Source organism: Balaenoptera ricei, chromosome 5, assembly GCF_028023285.1.
Source record: "Balaenoptera ricei isolate mBalRic1 chromosome 5, mBalRic1.hap2, whole genome shotgun sequence".
Taxonomy (NCBI): Eukaryota; Metazoa; Chordata; class Mammalia; order Artiodactyla; family Balaenopteridae; genus Balaenoptera; species Balaenoptera ricei.
The window spans coordinates 21,416,711-21,436,107 of NC_082643.1; the positions used below are offsets into that span (position 1 = coordinate 21,416,711).

At 37.5% G+C, this 19,397-nt stretch overlaps 1 protein-coding gene across 2 annotated transcripts; it reads right to left on the reverse strand.

The window, feature by feature from the left end:
• Nucleotides 1-348: 348 nt before the first annotated feature.
• LAMTOR3 (late endosomal/lysosomal adaptor, MAPK and MTOR activator 3) lies at nt 349-17,734 on the reverse strand. 2 transcript variants are annotated; one of them, XM_059922480.1, is made up of 7 exons: nt 17,625-17,734; nt 17,261-17,306; nt 14,641-14,675; nt 5,970-6,028; nt 4,289-4,422; nt 3,083-3,146; nt 349-1,380 (listed from the first exon to the last, which is right to left on the reverse strand). In XM_059922480.1, exons 2-7 carry the CDS (start codon nt 17,267-17,269, stop codon nt 1,307-1,309), a joined length of 375 nt encoding a protein of 124 aa, XP_059778463.1. In that variant the 5' UTR covers nt 17,270-17,306; nt 17,625-17,734; the 3' UTR covers nt 349-1,306. The 2 variants fall into 2 exon arrangements, with proteins under 2 accessions (XP_059778463.1, XP_059778464.1); XM_059922481.1 differs by lacking the exon at nt 349-1,380 and adding an exon at nt 2,211-2,343.
• Nucleotides 17,735-19,397: the final 1,663 nt, after the last annotated feature.

Genomic DNA, 19,397 nt, shown 5'->3' on the forward strand with positions numbered 1-19,397 from the left:
GGGAGAAGAGAGGGAAGGAGGGAGGAAGAAAGGAAGGCAAGAAGAAGGAAGGAGGCAGGCACAGTGCCCGGCTGATCTCACTGCACAACTTGAGGGACTGCATTCGTACACATGTCGTGTAAAACGCACTCCTGGAGCACAGAAATATGACGTACACTGCACTCCTTAGAATTCTGCAGTGTGGTAGTGCTAGTGAATGGTGCACAGTAGGTGCTCAATGCCAGGTACCAGTGACAAACTCTGATTGTCAAAGATCCTAGGAGGAAATTAACAACCTTGAATGATGGACTGCATTCCTGAAAATGAAAAGCACATGCTAGAACTGTGATACCAATTTCAGAGATTAAATTAGGCTCATGGATGAGGTTTATTTTCCAACTGACAGTTTATGTTAGGTAAAACGGTCTCCAAACCAGACGTGAAACAGTCACTTATTCGTGGGGTTGAAAGAGTGAATTAAGTTAATTATAGTCTTTAAACGTTTGAAAACAGTCTGGGGGAAAAAACCTACATAGTGCTCAAACTGTACTTCTAAAAATACTATTTTATTTATACTCATGTATGAAAAAAAAGGGCTATACTACCATGTTTACATACATACCAATATTGGGAACAATTCAATAATGAATCACATCTAAATTTTATAAAGAATACACAAACATTAAAAAACACTGATTGGTTACAGACAGCAGAGCGGAGGAAAAACCCATTAGCTATCATTTTCATTTCCAGTAAAGAGCAGTGCCCTCTGAGAAGAATCAGATCAGTTAGTAACACTCACCTGCACTGCAAAACAAGACATACAAAGGAAAGTTAGCGACTGCACTGATTTTATTACTTTTACTAAGCCATTTTATCTTCCTCTCAATGCAAATAAAATAATACGAAGAAAAATATGTCCTCACTATTCACAATAAAAAGAGTCTGCTTCATTCTGCAGGCCTGGCACACTGTACAATAGGGAGCACTCCATGGCTCAAGTGGGTCAAAGTATCATTTTGATTCTGAGCCACCGAATAGAATCTCATGCATATTTGGTGACTGGACTAACTCCATAGGAGCTGTGATAGACTGAACCATTTCTGTGCAATCCCCAGATCTCACAAATAGGAAAAGGCCCTACACAAGAAAAGATAACAATCAATCTGTCCGTAAATTCTATCTATAGGCTCTTTCTCTAGTGTAAGGTGGAAAAAGGGGCCCTTTCTTGAGTACATGGATACAAGTGTTGTTGTGGTCTAAAGATTGCTGGATTGATACTGTCTGATATAATGAAGATAAGGTATACATAGAAACCACTGCCAGATTAAGAAACTTCCACAACTTGTCTCAATTCTTCAAATAATGGAGCAAGTTCCTTTTCTAGGCTGACAATTAGTCCTAAAACAAAGAGATTAAGAAAATTTGAACATTAGAAAAATGTTTATCAAAATGTATAATACTAAAAAAGTAAATGAGACATAGTTCATTCTCCATTACTAAAACATACTTAAAACAAAATATTGTAATTCTAAATAAAGTAACCAAAAACCCATATTCATTATGAAGTTTATTTTTATCATCTATTAACATAAATAAATGAAAATATTTATATGTATTAGAAGATGTAAAATGAATTATATTATGTGCTATAATTTTGTTAGTTTTGAAAGGAAAACTTTAATTTATACCTTATTATTTCAAAATCTGCACTGATTCAGGAATAATACACATGATTTTTACTAAAAAAAGGTATACTTTTTTCCTGAGCCAATTTTAATGAACTTTATCAAAAGATAGGTAGATAGCAAAGGAATAATCAAATATTTATTATATAAATTCAATAAAGCTAAGATATAAATGGGTATTTCAAATGAAAACAATAATTTTAAAGATGCTTGGCAGGAGTATAAAACACACACTGAAAGAAACAAACTAGTCTAGAAATTAGCTTCTCCTTAGTTTACCAGAGTAGAAGGATCTTAAATACTGCTTGTTTTATGCTCAAATAAAGATCTTCCTCTGTCTCACAGAGCATTAAAAGCATCTGGGATTCTCAAGGAAATGTTCTAAGTATCAATACTAAAATACAATTCTGCACATTATCATAATTTATAACAACTGATGATTTTATAACATGACAGTGATTTATCAGAACTGAGGTTTAATATACTTAAAATACTGACACCACTACTATCCTATACAATTTATAAAGTGTTTTCACATACAATATTTTATAGCTTCAAAACATTTAGAAATGAAAGAGACCCAATAGATCATCAAATCTAAACCCCTCATTTTAAAGATGAGGAATCTAAATACAGGCTTCAGTGACATGGCTGGAAACAAGACGGGCTCAAAGAGCTTGGAAAGAAAAAAAACAGAAAAGGAATGTATAACAGTTCTAACAGTGAGTGGTGAAATCTGAAGGAGACAGACCTTAACAAAATTCCACTTTAACCAAAAGAGGAAAAAAATTACAATTCAACTGAATACTGTCATTATTTTACGTGAAAGTAGACAGTGAAGGCTAGTGGATATAATGAGATCTTACTATCCTCCTTAGAAAGTACAGCTTCCCAGTGTTTGTCCTCACATTCTCCCACCCTAAAGAAGAATGAGTATATGCATCCTCGTCACACTCTTTAAGTTCTCAGTCACATTCACCTTGCCCACTATGGTTCAAGATTTTATAGATTGGTCTATATGGAACTGAACTCATCCTTGATCGTTTTTATGTGTTCTGTTTGGTTATCTTCTCTACTCTTCTTTGTTTTCTTAAACTGTTGTAACATGAGCAAGATATAGCATTCAAGAGGTGAAGATAACATTTAATTTTCCTTTCTGTCTTGAACGATCACTTACGTATACACTGTCTCATTTGAACTAAAAAATAACCGCACAAGATCGAGAAAGCAGATATTAGTTCCATTACACAGATATGAAAAACACAATTCAGAGAAGTTACACTTCCAGAGATCAAGGAACAGATGGTAGACTGGGCCATGAATTTAGGTTTTCTTACTCTAAATCTGCTATTCCTATCATATTAGACTGCTCAGATATGGTATTATAAAGAATTAAAAGCTGTATTAAAACACACCTGTATTAGCATTGCTGCTGGCTATGAAACTCACCACCAAAGGTAAACGATTGAATTGAACCACCTAAAAAGAGAACAAGATCTAAATAATATGTTACATAGTGAAAAGGTCGTGTAATTCAGATGAAATATCTTAATCTTCCAAAAAACTTTAAATGGTCAATGTGTGAGATACTAGCCCAACATCATGGTATTACATCATGAAAACATGCAACAGCTGAAAATAAGTATTTCCATAAAACAGGCTTACTGATTATCTCTTAGAGACATTAATACCACTTAGCCTGGAAAGTTTTTAAGGTGGGGCTGTGTCTTCTTCATCTTTTTTTATCTTCTAAAGCCCTGCAGAGTGTCAATTACATAATAGGGGCTCAATAAATATCTGATAAGCAAATAGGTCAAGGCAGTATTTCTCAGTCATTCAAGTGGTTATAACTTCATGATCTTCTGCCTCCTCTGAACCACTATAATTTAAATTAATTTAAATTTAAATTAACTTTGAATCAACTATCTTTTTAAAAAATTTAGCTTCAACCTAACCCTTATTGGCTAAATTAAAGGTCAGATGGGCTGGTTATCTCTTGCCTAATAGACATTAAAATATGTAACTTTTAAAATAAAAAATGTCACTTATGTAGCACCAGTAGTACATGACATACTCTGGGAAACATTGTTCTAAAGTAGAAGTGATTAATTTATTCTAAAGAAGAAAATCCAGCTGGAGGTCAAGAGATATGTAGCAACTAATTTCTTTCCCACAAATAATAACCTCACTTATTTTATATATTTCAAACCAAATGAAGGAATTAGTAGCGATAACAAATTTAAATAACTTATCATTTGACTTCCAAGGAAAATTCTGTATCTGTCACCACAACAACAATTAAAAAAGTGTGTCATTTGAGAAATCACAGTTGTTAAATAAGCTAAGGGCACCATCTACTGGAGGTACTAGTGACCTGACGTACCCTTTTTAGGATAACATATACTTTACTACTAAATCTTTTAATCTAATTTTCTATATTAATTCATTCCTGAAATGTGAAAAAAATTACTACAGTTTAACATAACCAATTTGAAGGTTAAGATTTTATAATTCCATCCCCTTCGAAACTAAAATTTAGAATTATAAAACAAACTATTTTATACAGAAAACATAATAATAGTTGAAATCATCAGCAAACCATTTGATAATTATGAACTTACCTGGTAGGTGTTATAGTAACAGATGATACTTTTATTTTTTGAAAGTCCAAGTTTGCTCCCTTGGTCTGTTGCAAGGGCAAAAGTAGACAAGAAGCCAGGTCTCAAAGCGTGCTCTGGAGCATTATCATTGGCCACTGGAAATATAAATGATTTAAGTAAAAATTATGCAGGAAATATGGTAGGGAAAAGATCTAGGGCACTTTTTTTTTTTTAACATAAACCTGTAAAAAAATGAGCACAACGGTTATGCTTCACAATACTGAAAATCATATTACTAACTGGGTCTCATCAATTTCGGTGGGAAAAACCACTCAGCCAGAAGTTGAGTGATCATAACTAAGGGAAGAAATGCTGCTTCTCACAATTTTTTAAAATTTTCAAATGAATACTAATTGTTTCCATTTTCTTAATATCTAACTTAAAACACAGATTATGATTATCAGTACAATTAATAAATTGAATGTTTTGGTTAACTGAGAGCAAAGCTAGAATAGTAAAAAAAAAGCTTCAAAAACCTTTGCTCTTATAAAACCCACAGAAGTATCTTCTGTAGATGATAATAATTCTACAACTGGCCATGTGTTTTAGTTTCTTTCACTCATTGAAAGGTCTAAGTGGAGTTAGTTGTACCAGTTAAGTGCTGAGCTTAATTAAGGCTTTTAACACAGCGATCCTCAGAAAGAACATTAGAACTGGAAAATCTCTGAGATTACTTTCTTCAAAGCCCTCATTGCAGAACTGAGAAAAGGTAAGTGACTTGCCCATGGCTACCTATGTTCTATGCTGGGTTAGAAAGCACACTGGATCACACATCAGGAGATGATGGGTTCTTTGCCTATCTTGTCACTGACTCATGTGCAGCTTTGGACTGACAATGTATTCCTTGTGCTTGACCATTTCCATTTATAAAATGAAAGAACTAAATTAGCTAATTTCTAAACTTTCTTTCAATTCTAAAGTCTGAAATTATCTGACATATATGATAACCCCAGGTGGAAAATAAATTGTAAACAAAATATGCAGAACATTATTTAATCTTTCTGTGACATATATACTTTAAAAAAAAAGGTAAAACTCAGGCAAAAAGAAATTTTTTTCTTTTTCTTTTTTTTTTTTTTCCTTAGGTTAACCAGTTCTTCTTTAGGCAAAAATTATTGTTAGATTCTGGTTAACTAAAGTAATTGTGAAGTTAAAAGTTTTTCAAAATCTTATTTCCAGTAAGGAAGCAGAACAAGAAAGAGTAAACAAAATAATAAATTTATGTTAATTCAAATGTATGGATGTTTATCCTAAAACTACTAGCAATATTGATAAAAAAAACATATATTGGGGGAGTCTGTGTGTATAATATATCTAGCTGCATATATGCCCACTCTCATCACTTAGATTTACTAATCGTTTACGTTATACATAAAATGTCTTTAATGGGAAACTGGGCTTGTGATAAATCCATGCTTATAAACTCTGGATGATATCGTGATACATTTGATATATAATAAGTTACTTAAGATTCCAACCCAGCCTTCAACACACAAAAGCAAACATTTCCTCCCAAACTAAGACCATCTCCTGAATGTATTGAAATGGGTTATTTTATGCTTGCCTTCTATATTACTCAGATAATAAATACATTTTTATTCAAAAGCAAACATGACACTGGCATGTAATTGCTCCATTTTACCTTTAATGACAGGCACGCCATCTCTATCTGACACAACAATAGCATGGAGCCCCTCAACACTAGAAAGAAAACATAAAGTTAAAATATTATGAAACATCTTCTCAAAATATGTACCTTCAAAGTCATAATGGTAATTTTCATGTATACTTCTGAAAAACCATGGGAACTCAGTTATTGATATAAGTTCCTATAACATGTTTGCCAAAACTCTTCCACCATAACAAGCAAAAACAGACACAGTTGCCTTCACACAACTTATAATCTAAAAGGAGAGCAGCTATCATTCAGATCACCTCACGCAAATATAAAACTACAACTTGGGAAGTGCCATTAAGAGATATGTGGGGATACGTGAGCCTATAAAAGGGGGGTTGATTCAGACAGGTGGGTCAGGGAAGGCTTCCCTGAGGAAGTGGTATCTCAGCTGAGATGCTATGGTACTAAGCAAAGAGGGGCAGAAAGATCACTGTAAGCTGAGGGAACAGGACAGAAAGAATGGAGGTCATACAGCAATCCTTTCAGCCATGCCTACACAAGAAGTAAGCAGAATGGTTAAGTCTACAGCTGTGAAGTTAGAAAGACCTGGTTTCCAGTTCAGAGTCTGGTGCTTACTGTTTAAGCTACCTTGCGTCAGTTACAAAACCTCTCTCTAAGTCTCAGTTAATCTGAAAATGGGGATAATTGTACTTATTTGGCTACTGTGAAATTTAATAAAATAATGCATGTAAAGCAGAGGGTGGTTGGTACATAATTAACATTCAAAAATATTAATTAACATCAATGTTGTCATCTGTGCACACTGAGAATGACATAATTTATCCATGCAGTTTAAATACTAAATTATTAGTGAGAATCCCTAGAGTGCAAAAATGTTAAAAATTATAATGGGGAAACACCCGCAAACTTTCATCATTTACAAAGAACCTATAGCCCTTTAACTATAACACAAAACCTATAGCCTTGTAACTACAGGCACACCTCATTTTACTGTGCTTCACTTTATTGAGCTTTTTATAACCCTGCATGGAGCAAGTCTATTGGCACCAGTTTTCCAACAGCATGTGCTTTGTGCTTCTGTGTCACATTTTGGTAATTCTCACAGTATTTCAAACTTTTTCATTATTACCATATTTGCTCTGGTGATCTGTGATAAATGATCTTTGATGTTACTCTTGTAATTATTTTGGGGTACCACACACCATGTCCATACAAGATGGTGAACTTAACTGATGAATGTTGTGTGCTGTGACTGCTCCACTGACGGGCAGTTTCCCCACCTCTCTCCCTATTCCCTGTGACATAACAGTATCGAAATTAGGCCAGTTAGTAACCCTACAACAGCCTCTAAGTGTTCTAGTGAAAGGAAGAGTCACACATCTCTCATTTAAGTCAAAATCTAGAAATTATTAAGCTTAGTGAGGAAGGCATGTCAAAAGCTGAAACAGGCCAAAAGCTAGGCCTCTTGCACCAAACAGCCAAGTTGTGAACACAAAGGAAAAGTTCTTGAAGGGAATCAGAAGTGTTACTCCAGTGAATACACGAATGGTAAGAAAGCAAAACAGCCTTATTACTGATATGGAGAATGTGTTAGTGGTCTGGATAGATGATCAAACCAGCCACAACATTCCCTTAAGCCAAAACCTAATCCAGAGTAAAACCCTAACTCTCTTCAATTCTATGAAGGCTAAGAGAGGCGAGGAAGCTGAAGAAGAAAAGTTTGAAGCTAGGAGGTTGGTTTAAGTAAAGAAGCTGTCTCCATAACATCAAAGCACAAGGCAAGTGTTGATACAGAAGCTGCAGCAAGTTATCCAGAAGATCTAGCTAAGATAATTAATGAATATGGCTACACTAAACAGCAGATTTTCAATACAGGCGCAACAGCCTCCTATTGGAAGAAGATACCATCTAGGACTTTCATAGCTAGAGAGAAAAAGTCAATGCCTGGCTTCAGAACTTCACAGGACAGGCTGCCTCTCTTGTTAGGGGCTAATACACCTGGTGACCTTAAGTTGAAGCAAAATGCTCATTTACCATTCTGAAAATCCTAGGGTGCTTAAGAATCAATGTTACATCTACTCTGCCTGTGCTCTATAAATGGAACAACAAAGCCTGGATGATAGCACATCTATGTACAACATGCTTTACTGAATATGTTAAGCCCACTGTTGAGACCTACTGCTCAGAAAAAGATTCCTTTCAAAATATTACTGCTCATTGACAACGCATCTGGTCACCCAAGAGCTCCGATGGAGATGTACGATGAGATTAAGGTTGTTTTCATGCCTGCTAACACAACCTCCATTCTACAGCCCATGGATCAAGCAGTACTTTGGACTTTTGAGCCTTATTATTTAAGAAATACATTTCATAAGGCCACAGCTGCCATGGACAGTGATTCCTCCAATGGATCCGGGCAAAGTAAATTGAAAACCTTCAGGAAAGGAGTCACCACTTTAGATGCCATTAAGAACATTCATGCTTCATGGGAAGAGGTCAAAATAACAACATGTACAGGAGTCTGGAAGAAGTAGACTCCAACCCTCATGGATGACTTTGAGGGGTTTAAGACTTCAGTGGAGGAGGTAACTCAGATATGGTGAAACAGCAAGAGAACTAGGATTAGAAGTGGAGCCTGAAGATGTGACTGAATTGCTGCCATCTCAGGATAAGACTTTAATGAATGAGCAGTTGCTCTTTATGGACGAACAAAGAAAGTGGTTTCTTGAGATGGAATCTATTCCTGGTGAAGATTCTGTAAAGATTGTTGAAATGACAACAAAGGATTTAAATATTACAAAAAACTTAGTTGATAAAGCAGCAGCAGGGTATGAGAGGACTGACTCCAATTTTGAAAGAAGTTCTACTGTAGCTGTAAAATGCTATCAAACAGCCTTGCATCCTTCAAAGAAACTGTGAAAGGAAGAGTCAATCGACATGGCAAACTTCACTGTGCTCTTACGTTAAGAAAGTGCCACGGCACCCCAGCCTTCAGCACCCACCACCCCGATCAGTCAGCTGCATCAGCGCTGAGGCAAGACCCTCCACAAGCAGAAACATTACAGCTCACTAACGGCTCAGATGACGGTTAGCATTCTTTGGCAAAAAAGTGTTTTTTCAAGAAAGTGTTTCTTACCTAAGGCATGTACATCGTTTTTTTAGACATAATGTTATTACACGCTTAACAGACTACAGTATTAGTATAAACATAACTTTTATATGCAATGGGAAACCAAAAAAATTGTGTGACTCGCTTTATTTCGATATTCACTTTACCGTGGTGGTCTCCTCAAAAATATGTTTACTGTCCCTACTATATCCCCGAATTACCCCCTCCTTATGGTGTTAACCTTAATATTTTAACCTAGGAATGAGGAATATTAATATTAACTTAATGTGCAGATACTGAAATTAAACTTTCTAAAAATCTCATTGTCAAAAATTTTCAAGTCAGGGAAGTGTGATTAAAATTCAAGTAGAAAATGTTACAAACAAAACTACTTATCTCCCTCACATTTAAAATAAAAATGATGAAAACAACTGTGTCTCAATATTTACTGGCATTATTTTCTATTATCATTCAATCTTGAAATTATCTATGGATTAAAACGTACTCTATAAAATTAATACATAAAAACAAATATTTGTCAAAGTTAAAAACTAGGTTATATGAAAACATATCCTACAGATACTTGTACACATGCAAATTAACTTTGTGCAACTGTCAATAGCAACACTACTTGAAAGAGGAAAGGACTGGAAACTTAACTGTCCATCAAGAAGGACAAATTAAATATGTTATGACACGCATAAACCATGGAATATTCTGCAACCACAAAAAAGAGCTCTTTATGTACTGAGTAATTGACCTCAAAGTTACATTAAGTGAAAAAACACACATTTTGAATAGCGTGTACAAGAACCAACAACTTATGTAATATCATGTGTAGGCATGTGAGGGTATACGTTGCAATGGACTAAACGTTTGCCATCACCCACAAAATTCGTATCCTGAAACCCTAATCCCAGTGTGCTGTTATTTGAAGGTGGGGCCTTTGGGAGGTAACTGATCATGAGGATGGAGCTCTCAAGAATAGGATTAGCAGCCTTATCAAAGGCCAAAGAGCTAGCTAGCCCTCTTTCCACCACATGAGGATATGAGAAGTCAGCAACCTATAACCCAGAAGACAGCCCTCACTGTAACCAGACCATGCTGGCACCCTGATCTCAGACTTCTAGCCTCCAGAACTGTGAGAAATAAATTTCGGTTGTCTATAAGAAATCCAGTCTATGGTACTTTGTTATAGCAGCCTGAACTAAGACATGTGAGTATATGTGCAAATACATGTGCTAATATACATTTGCTTGCAGGTGCATAAAATCTCTCTGAAGGTAACAGTGGGTGCCTCTGAGACAGGAGTTGTGCAGCTGAAGGACAGGGATGGGAGGCTCTTCACTCTATGTCCTTCAGTTAACTTTCGAATTTTGAACTTTATAAATGTATTGTCTACTCAAAAAATAAGCCAATTGAAAAACAGGTAAAGAGTACTAAAAAATGTTTAGAAATATTTGTATCACCATAGGTGACTTCTTTTTTCTTATTTTCATGGTAATTAATTTAAAGGCCAATTAATGCACCAAAAGAGGAGGAAGAAATAAAAGGACATTCTTTTTAATGGATTTCAAATCCACAGGTATAAAAGCCCAACAAAGTAGAAAAAGGACTCATATATTTAAAGGACCCATTTAAAGAAATCAGGTCACAAATATAAAACGTGTTTCCAATTCTATACACAGTGAACGAAGAAAAACATGAATACATCTTACTAATAATTGAAAATAACTAAGATGTATTAATAGGTACGCTACACTTTGAGGGGATAAATTGAATTTTATGAAATATCCTGCAGAAATCTAAACTTTAAGCTAAGTGAAACAAATATTTTTATCCTAAAAAAGCAAACGTTACATTAGTAATCAAAGATATCATACTTAGTTCTATTCATATAATGATGAAACATTTGGTTTTAACACAAGAAGCTGTGAATATTAAAGCCTGAGACTGTTTTGAGTCACAATTAGATTTGAAAATACAAATCCAAGAACTATATTTAACAGAGAATTCAAATGAACAAAAGCACATTCCACTCACATGTATCTCTGACTTGGTTGTTGAAAGTCATAACGGTAAGAATTAAAAGCGTGAACCCACAAGATAGGGGTACGGGATTAAGAGGTACAAACTATTATGTATAAAATAAGCTACAAGGATATACTGTACAACACAGGGAGTAGAGCCAATATTCTATAATAACTATAAATGGAGTATAACCTTTAAAAAGTGTGAATCACTATATCGTATACCTGTAACTTATATAATATTGTACACTGGGGCTTCCCCGGTAGCGCAGTGGTTGAGAATCTGCCTGCCAATGCAGGGGACACGGGTTCGAGCCCTGGTCTGGGAAGATCCCACGTGCTGCGGAGCAAATGGGCCCGTGAGCCACAACTACTGAGCCTGCGCGTCTGGAGCCTGTGCTCTGCAACAAGAGAGGCCGCGATAGTGAGAGGCCCGCGCACCGCGATGAAGAGTGGCCCCCGCTTGCCGCAACTAGAGAAAGCCCTCGCACAGAAACGAAGACCCAACACACCCAAAAATAAATAAATAAATAAATAAATTTTAAAAAAAGAAAGAAAGAAAGGAAGAAAAAGCGTGGACCCACAGCTCTGGAGCCAGGTTACCTGTGTCCAAACCCTGTAACTTTACATACATCTAGCAACAAATCAAAGTGTATATTCTATGACTTTTCTTTACGTGTTATTACTTATCCATCCTTTTAGCTCTTGGGTGCAATAAGCCCACTTTCAAGAAATGATCATGAAAATGAACCAAAGTGGCCTCAGTCATTACGGGATAAAAACACACAGTACTAATCCCTTTCCTTCCACTGTGGAAAGATTTTCATTATGTTTTTACAAATATCCTTTTCACATATATCAACTATGCTTCTGTTCCTATATTTTGTCTCCAGTGTGGTATTCCTCCCTCTCCCCAGGCCAATTTTATCATCATTTTAATATGCTAAGCCTCCAATAAGGTAAATACAGGTAAGCACAGAAAGCCCTTGTTTTGTATGGTTCCAATATGGACACATTTTAGTTACCACAATTTAGTTAAATAATACCACTCTGCCCCAGCAGCTTGGATAAAGTCTCAGTTAGCTGGTATATTAGCTGAACAACTGCATAAAGTACAAGCTTAGCTAACTCTTCAGTTCACAAATCACTATGTAAGGAATTCTGTAAATAACAGATGCAAATTGTGACCAGTAACCAGTCACACCGCTTCTTTCAGAGTGTGTTGGTGATTGTTCATGGAGCATGTTATGCAGTTTTTGAAGAGACAGCAAAGCACGTTGTAGTTTTGTTACTTTCTTGTCTTCCAGTGACAAACCATGTGACCAGAAAAAAAAAAAAAGGATAACTGAAATAGGGAACAGCCAATAAAGATGAAATGCAGCAAAGAAATGAAAAGTGATAATGCTGGAATAGAGAGTAAACGGAGTTATGGAAGAAAGAGGTGGCTGAGGAATGCTGACGCTTGCTGCTGTGCACTAGATGTGCAGCCAGAACAGCTTAGTGAAAGCAAATGTCCTGATGTAAATTAAGAAAAGTGGTTGTGATGAACAGGATAAAGATGTCCCAGAGGAAGTGACACTGGCAAGGACCTCACATTAAAGGAACTCTCAGAGACATTTCACATCACTGAAAGTACAAAGGACAGGTACTTCCCTGGTAGCGCAGTGGTTAAGAATCCGCCTGCCAATATACTGGGGACACAGGTTCGAGCCCTGGTCCTGGAAGATCCCACATGCCGCAGAGCAACTAAGCCTGTGCGCCACAACTACTGAGCCTGCGCTCTAGAGTCCGCGAGCCACAACTACTGAGCCCATGTGCCACAACTACTGAAGCCCATGTGCCTAGAGCCCGTGCTCCGCAACAGGAGAAGCCACCGCAGTGAGAAGCCCGCGGACCGTAACAAAGAGTAGCCGCCACTTGCCACAACTAGAGAAAGCCCGCATGCAGCAACGAAGACCCAACGCAGCCAAAAATGAATAAAATAAAATAAATTAATTTAAAAAAAAAGAAAGTACAAAGAACAAACTTTTGGAAGCTAATCCAAAGTTAGAAAGAAATATGCCAATTTGCCAGGCACAGAAAAGATGTCTGTTCCTTATCTGAAGGATATACCTTTCAAATATCTGAAGGTACAATATATGAAAAGAAGTGGAAAAACACTGTTCAAACTACTTTTGATACGTTTTTTTCAAAGAAATAAACATGTTAATTCTCAATGTTTCTAATGTTTTAAATTATAGTGTATTAAACAAATATTAGTTTTAGCACTTGTTTCCATTTCCCTAAATATAACCAACAATAAGAGAAGTTTTAATGTGTTGGCAACATTTTTTAAAGGTCACAAAACCAAAGTAACTTTTCCCATTGATTATTAAAATTGCTTTGGACAGCTGCAGCTTGTTCGGTCATTTTTATGGCCCTGCCCTGCTGTGCAAAGCCGAGGCTGCTGCTACTGCTGATCATTAGGCTGAGAACAGCGTCGGCAGCTCGTCTTTACAGCTGCCAGTACTAGGAGGCAGGCAGTAAAAATGAATCTAAGTATCACACTAACATAAAGTCAATGGTAACAAATAACACTTCAGTAGTGATTTCTTCCTGAGCAGAGAAGAATATAGATAAATCAAAACTAGAAGATAATACTAATTTCAACTGCTCTGTAATCAGAGTAAAGGCACAAGCCTAGGCAAACCACACAAACCAATTTAGGCAAAAATCCAAACAAGGGTTTGTTTTTTTTTTCCCCCCCACCTATGTAAATTGACATCTAAAACCTTTTTAACATCAAATAGATTCGGAGAATAAGAAATTAAAAAAAAAAAACAAAGGATCTCACTACATATTCTGCTATACTAATTCAAAGGTTAATCAATTCTTCTGGAATGTGAAAATGGATGTCTCAATATATTCCTCTCTTTCATGCCCTTAACTCTAAGGTATCATTTTACATTAAACTAAATGTGAATTTTAATTCAACTAAAGTGACAAAGTCCTTTGAATCAGTAAAATACCTAAAAGGAAGTCACTGTCCTCAACACAAGAGCCTAATTTACAAAATGGTGCATCAAATGGACTGTGGGCAGGTAGGTGAAGGCCTTGTGATTTTTCCAAGTATGAGCTGCTAAGTCTAGCATTTTCTGGTTATGTAGACTCAGCAATTAGGTCTTACAAGCAATGTTAAAAATAAAGGCAAATTCTTAGGTTTTTTCCCCTTGAAATTACTCCAACTACTTCAAAGTATAATCCAGTAAATCGCTATGAAAGAACTCTAAAGTGGCAAGAAATCTGGGTTCTAGCCCTCGGGCATTCACTAGCTGTTTAACCTCAGACAAGTCATGTAACTTCTCTAGGGCTCATGTTGTTTATCTGCAAACTCAAAGCACATCACTTGTGCTACATAAGATTGTTAGATATTTGCAAGTGCTAAATAATAGCATAATACACACATATTAGTCTAAGATAAACAGAAACAAAATACTACATAAAATTAACATGTGTTAAGCAGAATTTATTTACTAACAAATTAGTAATTTTTTACCTTGGTAATTTTTTGTACAGGAATCGTTTTAGGTCCTGAAAGAAAATATAAAAAATCGTATTATAATAATAATGCCTTGTACTGGTTCTCTAGACACTGTCCTATCCACATCTCATGTAACTTAAGTATTCATTCATAACCATTCTTGCTTGTGTTCTTTCTCTTTCTGATTTTGAGGCTTTAACTAGTTGTGTGATTTCCAGCAAGTTAACTAACCTTTTTCTCTAAGCCTGTTTCATTATTTGTTGAGTAGGGATAATTATAGAACCTACATCATAAGATTGTTATAGAAGTTTATTGATACGATGCATGTAAAGTGATTAGCATATCCAGAAGTGGAAACACAAATACATATTAGCAGTAATATTAGATCATACTTTTCATACTACTGTACATCTTCTTGTTGCTAACTTTGTGTTCACTTGAGAATATATTATGAACATCTTTCCATATCCACAGACTTTCTAACAACACTTTAACAGTCTTGGGTAAGTTGATGAGCTTCTCTGAAACTCAGTTTCCTGCATGACTAAAGACAAACCACAATGTGTGTCAAGTGTTTAGCATGGAACATAATTACGACTAAAGAAACAGAAGACTACATTGTCTCATTACACTCTCTCATCTGGGGAGTTTCATTGACAATCCCGGCATCAATTATGAGCTCTACATACGTAAATCAGACACCTGCTGTTTTGGCCCTTTAATCCCTACTATTCTCCAAATCTGGACGTTCACTTTATTTCATGTTATCACCACCAGCTTACCTTTGCACACACTATCACAAAGCTCAACTCATCACTTTCCATCCGAAATCCAGATTTCCCCAATCTCTTCTTGTTTCCACTAATGGCACTACCAATCCCTGTTACTTACTCAGCTTTGAAACAAAGTAATATTTAACCCAAAACTCACATGTGTCACTTTAAGAATCACTTGTGAAGCCAAATGTTTTTAAACTGATGTTCTTCTCTCCTTTCCAAATGACGTTACAGTTTAGGTCCAGTTTATTGTTTATGACTTACACTAGCCTCCCAATTGGTATGACGGTCTACCATTTCTACCCCACACATTTCTGCACAATGCCAATAATCATATTATTCTCCTTCTCTAAATCTATAGTTGCAGTGATTCTCAACCCTGGCTATGGAAAACACCTGGAGAGCATAAAAGGAACTCTGATGCCTGGTTTGGAGGTGCTCCCCAGATGATTCCCTGTGCAGCCAAGATCAAGAATCAATGTCTCAAAGGCTCTCCACTGTTTACCAAATTATGTACAAATTCTGTAGACATTTGAGGCTCTCTACAATATGGTCTACAACTAATTTTACAGTCCTGCTTCCTACCACTCCCTCATACATTTCCTCAGCCGCAGCTGAACTGGACTATTCACAGCTCCTCCACATACATCTTTTCCTTTCCTATCTCTAACTTTGCTTATGCTATTCGTTCTACTAGTAATACCTCCTCGACCTTTAAAAAAAAAAAATTGCTACTCATCATTTAGAGCTAATCTCAACCACCAAATACTCCAAACCAGCTTTCCTGATAAAGACAAACCGAGGCAATCCCTCTTTCCCTTGAATTTTTACACAATAATGTATGCACATCTATGATCACTTGTTTTATTATACTTTTTTTTTAACTTTAGAAACCCTTAAGGAAAGAAATCATACCTTAGTCATTTTTATTTCTCTCACAGCCCTTACTACAGCAATCTTTTCAAGGGAGATGCTCAAAAGAATTTAGTGATTTGATGATGCCTGGAGAATAAGGCCTCAAAAATATAATGGAAGGCACCCAAAAATGGAGTGATAAAGGCATAAAAAGTTGCTAACTGTAGAAAAACATAATCTTGCAACCTAAACAGAAAAATCCGATTCATACTGATGTTGAATGACCACTTAGTGTACTGGTTAAGAGCACGGGCTCTGGAGCCAGTCTGCCTGGGTTGCTATCTTGACTCCGCAACTTCCTAGTTGTGTAACCTGAGGAAGTCACTTGATCTTTCTGTGCCTTAGCACTCTCATCTGTAACACAGGGATAATAATAATAGTGCCTACCTCATAAAAGTTACTGTAAGAATTAAATGAGTGTATGTTCAACGTTCCAAAGAATGTTTAGCATGTATGTCAGCAAAATAACAGTACGTAAACTATAAACAAACACAGACGTTAATAGTATTAATTACCTGCTGTTTCTAGGAGTGAAGTTCTCTAAATTTAGAATTTTGGTTGTATTGCTGTGCTAAAGAGGTGTTGGTTATAAATCATCTGCAATTGTTACAATGAGCTCAGAGAGACATAACACTTACTGGAAAAAGATTCAGAGCAACAAACCATCATTTAGAAATCGAAATGGTAGATATGCAGAGCTTCTCTCATGCCCGCAGGACTGGGGCGTGGGAAAAATAAAAGCTTCTCAACCTCAGGCACCTTAGAGTCCTCCACGCCCACTCCAGGCAGAAACTCGGGACCCCGCAAACTACTCAAATTAATCTCTCACTTCAGATCCTAGCGAAAATAATGAAGTGGAGGGAAGCGCTAAAACGAAACAAATTTGTACTTGGGAAGCGCTACCTCTCCCCGCCCACTCTCTCCTTCCTCTTGTGTTAACTCACATCCGCCATGATGAACCCCTTCCTCTCGCAGGATCAGTCTCCACGCCTGAAAAAGAAACTCCTGGTGACTCTCCTCTCACCACTTCCTCGCCCTCCCCACCTCCAACCCAATACGCGGGGTCAGCTTTCCTCAGGGTAAGACAAGGATCCGCGGCTCCAGGGCTCGTGCCAGGGAGGCTGAAGGCACTCGGAGTTTCCACATACCCAGACGGGTAACCGAGATGCCTGACCTCAGCCCACTCCACCCTCTCACCCCCAAAACTCAGGCCTAAAGGGGAGGCGAAAGGGGCGTCCTCTCTTCCGTCTCACCGCCCGCGCCACCTGCGGGCCCAAGCCTAACACCGGGCAAACTGGCTCCAGTTACCTGGGTTTCTGGGCTGCCCGGTTCCCTGAGCTGTCACTTCAGAGGACAGCTTCTGACACAGGTTCCTCTAAAAGCCGCTGTCACGTGATTAGTAACCGCCTCCGTACTCCAGGAAGCACTTCCCAGACCTTCGACCCCGGTGACGCCGGATTTCCGGGGAGGTGCTTCGGCAAAAGGGAGCGCGCAGCCGCGCGACGCGCCCAGCCCGACTCCTGCCCCCCAACCCGGGGGCTGCTTCCTGCGCCTACGCAGAGACACGGACGTCGCGACCTCTGCTGTCGGATCGAGATTCGTAAGAGATCGCCGAGCCGTGAAGACCCCCGGAAAACGCAAGCAAGAAGACGTTTTTGTTTGGAGAGGGTGGAAAAATCTCATTAGTTCTTTTAGGGCCCGTTATCTTAAAACCTCTTCTTGTAGATGGAGAAATTTGAAAGGGTGGTGTTACACGCTGAACAGCAAACACCAGATTGCCTGTGATTAGAAGTCCCAGGTCCATAGGTTTCTGACCCCAATTTACTAGTCTCTTTTGGCTTTCCCATGGGTGCTGCCCACGTACTGTGACTCAAGGCCCTGTCTAGATTGAATCGAGGATCCATGAGCTTTCTGGAGATCTTGAGTTATGTGTGTACCTCAAGCCTCTACATATGCAGACATTGGACAACCTTCTTTCATTGGCTCTTGACGTAGAAGGCCATACCTTTAAGGACTGCCTACATTACTTTTCGTTTGGTGCATTGCTTGTGTGCACATTTAAGGAAAACCTACAGTAGGTGGTAGGAAAATGAGGTCTATGGGAACTTGTTTTCGACTGATTGTCAACTCCAATCCCAAAAAGTAGAAGTGCAAAAGGAACCATAGCCCAAGACGTGGTGAAAAGATACTTATGTCCTAGTTATCCTTAGGAGGATGAAATGGTAAACTACAAAGCTCCCAGCTGTTACAAATGACCCCCTTGTCATTACAAGTAAACTTGACAGTTCCATAGCAACTGACGTCATTGAAGAGCACTTCCTTTTCCTTCCTTTCATTTCTTAGCTTCTAGGACACTGCACTTATTTTAGCTCCTCACCCACTCTAGCCTCCTCTTAAATGAAGGCATTTAAAGCTTGTCTTTGATTCCTCTGCTGTTTTTCCCTTTCCACAGTGTCCTGAGAACGTGAGTCCTAAATCTGCACCTTTCATCTGAGTTCTAGGTTCACATTTTCAGCTGCTTGTTGGATGTTGAATATTTCTACACATATGTCTGTCAGTTCTAACTCAAAAGCTCTAAAAACTCCAGTAAACCTGTGTTTCCTGATCTATGTCCATGTTGGTTCCAAGATTCCTTCAGGTATCATGTTTGCTCTCTTTCCTTCCTCATGTTCTTTTCTTCCTTAACAATGTTTTTTTACATCTAGATTTTTTCAGTTCTTCATTCAAACCATTATTCCATTCAGCAAGACTGTATCGATAGCCACTTAACAATGGCCAGTTAAACCTTTCTAAAATAATGTACATTATTGCTGATCAAAAAATCTTTAGTGATATACCATTGCAGACAATAGTTGATGTAGTTTTTAATCTGGCACTAACATGTCATTTTATTTTACTTCTAAATGCACTCTACTGTGAATCCTATACTCCCAGCCGGATTGATTACCTCACCCTTCCATCCAAATGACTCTTATTTTCCCATGCTAGTTGTGGAGGTTCCCGAATCTGAAATGCTTATTTCTCTCGTAGGAGAGGCCAAACTTCCTTCTACCTTCTTTGATTTTGTGGCTGGGTCTAACA